A 4,571-nucleotide genomic window follows, 5' to 3' on the forward strand; every position below is an offset into this window, starting at 1 on the left:
CTGGGTCTGTTGATTCTTGATCTTAAGCTGCTTCTGGGAATGTGCTTCATTTAAAAAAGATCTTAGCCCCTGACAGCCTTGAAAGTCTAAGGTTTTGAAACATTACTTCTTCCAATCCTCTTTGGCTCATTATGAATCACTTCTACTTTGATAATAAATGTAGCATTGGTATTTATTTTAAAGCTAAAAGTTATAGATTCCATCCTTTAAAAAGATAAGTTCCAAGAGAGAAATTTTTTATTTTTCTAGCTTAATTTTAAGTCTATCACTTAAAAAGAATATTTTTTTTCTCCTCAAGCATAAGAGCTTTTGAAAGCGTTGGATCTAATAGCAGAAATATTATATTTGGAACCCTGACAATCATAATTTACTCCTTTTTTGATTGTGCTGGGTCCCTGTGGGTTGTAACATAGACAGGGAGAGATGGTGCTTCCTCCATTGCAGGCAACATTCCAGTCTCCTGCTTCTAATTTTGAAGGAAAGAAGATGATTAGAGGTTGAATTCCATACATTGTGTATTAACAAACTGCCATAAACTTGGTGGCTTAAAGCAACAAAAATTTATTCTCTTACAGTTCTGGAAGTCAGAACTCAGTATCACTGGGCTAAAACCAAGTTGTTGGCAGGATCACACTCTACCCAGAGGCTCTACAGGAGAATCCTTTTCTTCCCTCTCAAGCTTTCTGTGGGGGCTGGCATTCCTTGTGGTTGTGTCACCTAGTCTCTGTGTCTGTGGTCACACTGCTTCCTTCTCTGGTGTCTGAAGTCAGAACTCCCTCTCCCTTCTTCTTACAGGGATATTTACAGTTGTATTTAGGGCTCATGCTGATAATCTTCCTATCTCAAAACTCTTATTTTTTAACTTAATAACTCTTTCTCCATTAAGTAACAGCCCCAGGTTCCAGGAATTAGGAAAATACCGACTTGAAAAGATACTTGCACCCTAGTGTTCACAGCAGTACTGTTTAGCCATGATATGGAAACACCCCAAGTGCCCATCAAAAGATGAATTGATAAAGATGTGTACACATGCTCACGTGCGTACACACACACACACACACACACACACACACACACACACACAATGGAATACTACTCAACCATAAAAAAGAATGAAATTCTACCATTTGTGGCAATGTAGATGGACCTAGAGGATATTATACTTGGTGAACTAAGTCAGACAGAGAGATACAAATACTGTATGAGGTCACTTATATGTGGAATTTAAAAAATAATACAAGTGAATATATATGCAAAACAGAAATAGACTCACAGGTACAGGGAAAAAGCTGGTGGTTACCAACAGGGAAAAGGAAGGAGAAGGGGCAAATTAGGGTTATGAGATTGAGACACAAACTACTACGTATAAAATAGATTATCAACAAGGATATATTATACAGCACAGAGAATTATAGCAAATGTCTTGTAATGACTTTTAATAGAGTATAAACTGTAAAAGTACTGAGTCACTATACTATACATCTTAAATTAATATAACATTGTAAATCAATTGTACTTCAATTTAAAAAAAGAACTTGAATATCTTTATGGATCATATACAGCCTATCATATTCCCCTAAGTCATTCAGTTTGGCCAGTTTTATTTTATTTTATTTTATTTTATTTTATTTTATTTTATTTTATTTTAAACTTTGATTCTATAAGCAATTCAACCACATTTTGAACACAATTATCCACGGATTAATATTTTTGCTTCCTTTCAGCATACATTTGAGTGTCATACTGGTGGCTATGGTCTCAAATTCCTATAATCTAAGAAAATCTATTATCAAGTTACACATTCTTTTGACTTTATGTATAGATGTCTTCTTGACTTTGTGGAGAAAATATTGAATAAAATATAAGTGTTGCCTTCAAGGAAATTATAGTAAATGTACTTCCAAGGATATTCCAGAATATGGTTAGAATAATAAAAGTATGCTTCTCCATGTAATTCTCTAGTAAAGACAAAAGATTCAAGGATGTGAAGAGAAAACAAAGTCCCTTTTTCATATTTTCCACGTGGTCCCCGATCACCCTAAGTGCAAACAGAAGAAAAGATGAACAAGTCACCATCTCTCAAAAGGAAGACAATTAGATTAAAAATACATGCTTGACACATACTATGTTCTGTGCATAATGACTATATCTTTCAGGACAGCATAGAATAATCCCCAGTTATCCAACAAAAATGATACGCAGCTCAGTATTAACGTGTGCTATAATGAACAATGTTTCTGCATCAGTTGAGTTCTTCAATGATCTAAAATGGCAAATGATGGGGAGCTGACATACCTGTATCTTAAGTCATGACATGCTGACTAATTTTTCCACAGAAAGGAACCAAAGAGACCCAAAATCGATGGACGGGAGAAATTCCACCACAGTGAAGGAGTTCATACTTTTAGGGTTCACGACAGATCCATGGTTACAGAGAGCTCTCTTTTGCATCTTCCTCATCATTTATATCTTCAGTCTCCTGGGGAACATCACCCTGATTTCTCTGATCTGTGCTGATTCTCAGCTCCATACGCCCATGTATTTCTTCATTGGAAACCTTTCGTTCCTGGATCTCTGGTATGCTTCTGTCTATGCCCCCCAAATCCTGATAACCTGCATTTCTGATGACAAAAGCATCTCCTTTGCTGGCTGTGCAGCTCAGTTCTTCTTCTCAGCTGGACTGGCCTACAGTGAGTGTTATCTGTTGGCCGCCATGGCTTATGACCGCTATGTGGCCATCTCCAACCCCTTGCTTTATTCCCAGGTGATGTCCCCACGGTTATGTGCCAGTCTCATTGCAGCTTCATACTTCGGTGGCTTTCTGAACTCAGCCATCATCACCAGTGAAACATTTACCCTGAGCTTCTGTGGGGACAGCCTCATTGATGATTTCTTCTGTGATCTGCCTCCGCTTGTCAAGTTGGCTTGTGATGTGGAGGAGAGTTACCAGGCGGTGCTCTATTTTATACTTGCCTCCAATGTCATCACTCCCTCTGTGCTCATCCTGGCCTCCTATCTCTTCATCATTGCTGCCGTCCTGAAGATCCGCTCCACCCAAGGCCGCCTCAAGGCCTTCTCCACCTGTGGCTCTCACCTGACAGCTGTCACCTTGTACTACGGTTCCATTCTCTTCATTTACTCCCGGCCAAGTACTAGCTATGCCCTGGAAAGGGATAAAGTGGTGTCGGTGTTCTACACGGTGGTGATTCCCATGTTGAATCCCTTGATCTATAGCTTAAGAAATAAAGACGTTAAAGGTGCCCTGAGGAAAATGTTAGATAGAGCCACGTTTCCCAGACAGAGGCTTTGGTAAACAAAGGCTGTATTATTATTATTATTATTAACTATTATTATTATCATTTTATTTTATTTTATTTTTTTTACAGATAGTCTTTATGTCATTGATAAGAGATTGTGGTCTCAGAAATAAATAAAAAAGAAAAGCTGGAAAACTGCTATGCATACTAGCTGGGAATAGATTCTATTGTAATGCTGTGATTCTGAGAAAGTTGAAAAGTTGAAAGTGTTTTTTTTTTTTCTTCAATTTTTAAAATTACTTGACCGTTTGTAAGCTGCTTGTAAGTACAACATTTTAATCTCTAATATGGAATGCTAATTCTGGTTATGGAATCACGCTCATGTTTAGATGGATGAAATGGCTTGCTTCTAATCAAGCAATTCATGGGTGAGAAGACAAGGATGCAAACCCAGGGCTTCTGGCTCCAGAGGCATGTAGTTATTTGTTAGGAGGGAGAGCTACTTAAGAGGTCATAAGTGAACTACCTACTGTAAAATGCCCTGCAAAATACATTTATTTTCTCTTTTCTTATTTTCACATTTTTGCTTGCTATAATGCAGAGATTTCCTTGACAATGTATGTAGGGAAGAACAAACGTCTTTAGAGTCACTGCAGGATTCCAATAAAATAATATTTTCACCAAGAATTAAAAGAACCAAGGGTAAAAGAAGAACTGCTTTATGAAACAGACAGAAATGGACATATAGATAGAGATAGATGAGCAGAGGGACAGACTTCGAAAAGCTTTACATCAAAGAGAGGATTCAGAGTGAAACTCTCTATGAGTTAAACCAATCATTGATACAAGGCCATATGAATGTTTGGATTCCTTTGTTCAGTTTTATGTATGACTGAATGAAAAATTAAAGAATATGTTCATGGGTCACATTTCCTAATTCGAGTAGTCTCTATACATATAAAATGTGGAGTTTACCAACATAAACGCCCTGGTGCTGATAAGCTGTACATCATTTTGCTAAGGTGGCCATAACAAAACGCCACAGCCTGGTGTCGTAAACAGAGGAAATCTCCTCACGGTTCTGGAGGCTAAATGACCAAGATCCGGGTGCCATCAGGGCTGATCTGTTTTGATGCCTCTCCCCGTTGCACGCACACGGCCACCTACTGGCTTGATCCTCACAGGGTCTGTTTTCTGTACACAAGCATCCCTGGTATTTCTCTGTGTGTCCAAATTTCCGATTTTTGTTTTTGTAAAGACACCACTCAGATTGGATTAGGGCTCATCCTAACCACTTCGTTTTAAGTCAGTTAC

The 4,571-nt window shown here is 38.1% G+C and overlaps 1 protein-coding gene across 1 annotated transcript; it reads left to right on the forward strand.

Moving 5' to 3' along the window:
* The first annotated feature begins 2,362 nt into the window (after positions 1 to 2,362).
* Positions 2,363 to 3,313, forward strand: LOC105069285 (olfactory receptor 9G19-like). The gene has a single exon (XM_074372989.1). The coding sequence runs from the start codon at positions 2,363 to 2,365 to the stop codon at positions 3,311 to 3,313; it is 951 nt and encodes a 316-aa protein (XP_074229090.1).
* Positions 3,314 to 4,571: the final 1,258 nt, after the last annotated feature.

The sequence above is a fragment of the Camelus bactrianus genome, chromosome 10, assembly GCF_048773025.1.
Source record: "Camelus bactrianus isolate YW-2024 breed Bactrian camel chromosome 10, ASM4877302v1, whole genome shotgun sequence".
Classification (NCBI taxonomy): Eukaryota; Metazoa; Chordata; class Mammalia; order Artiodactyla; family Camelidae; genus Camelus; species Camelus bactrianus.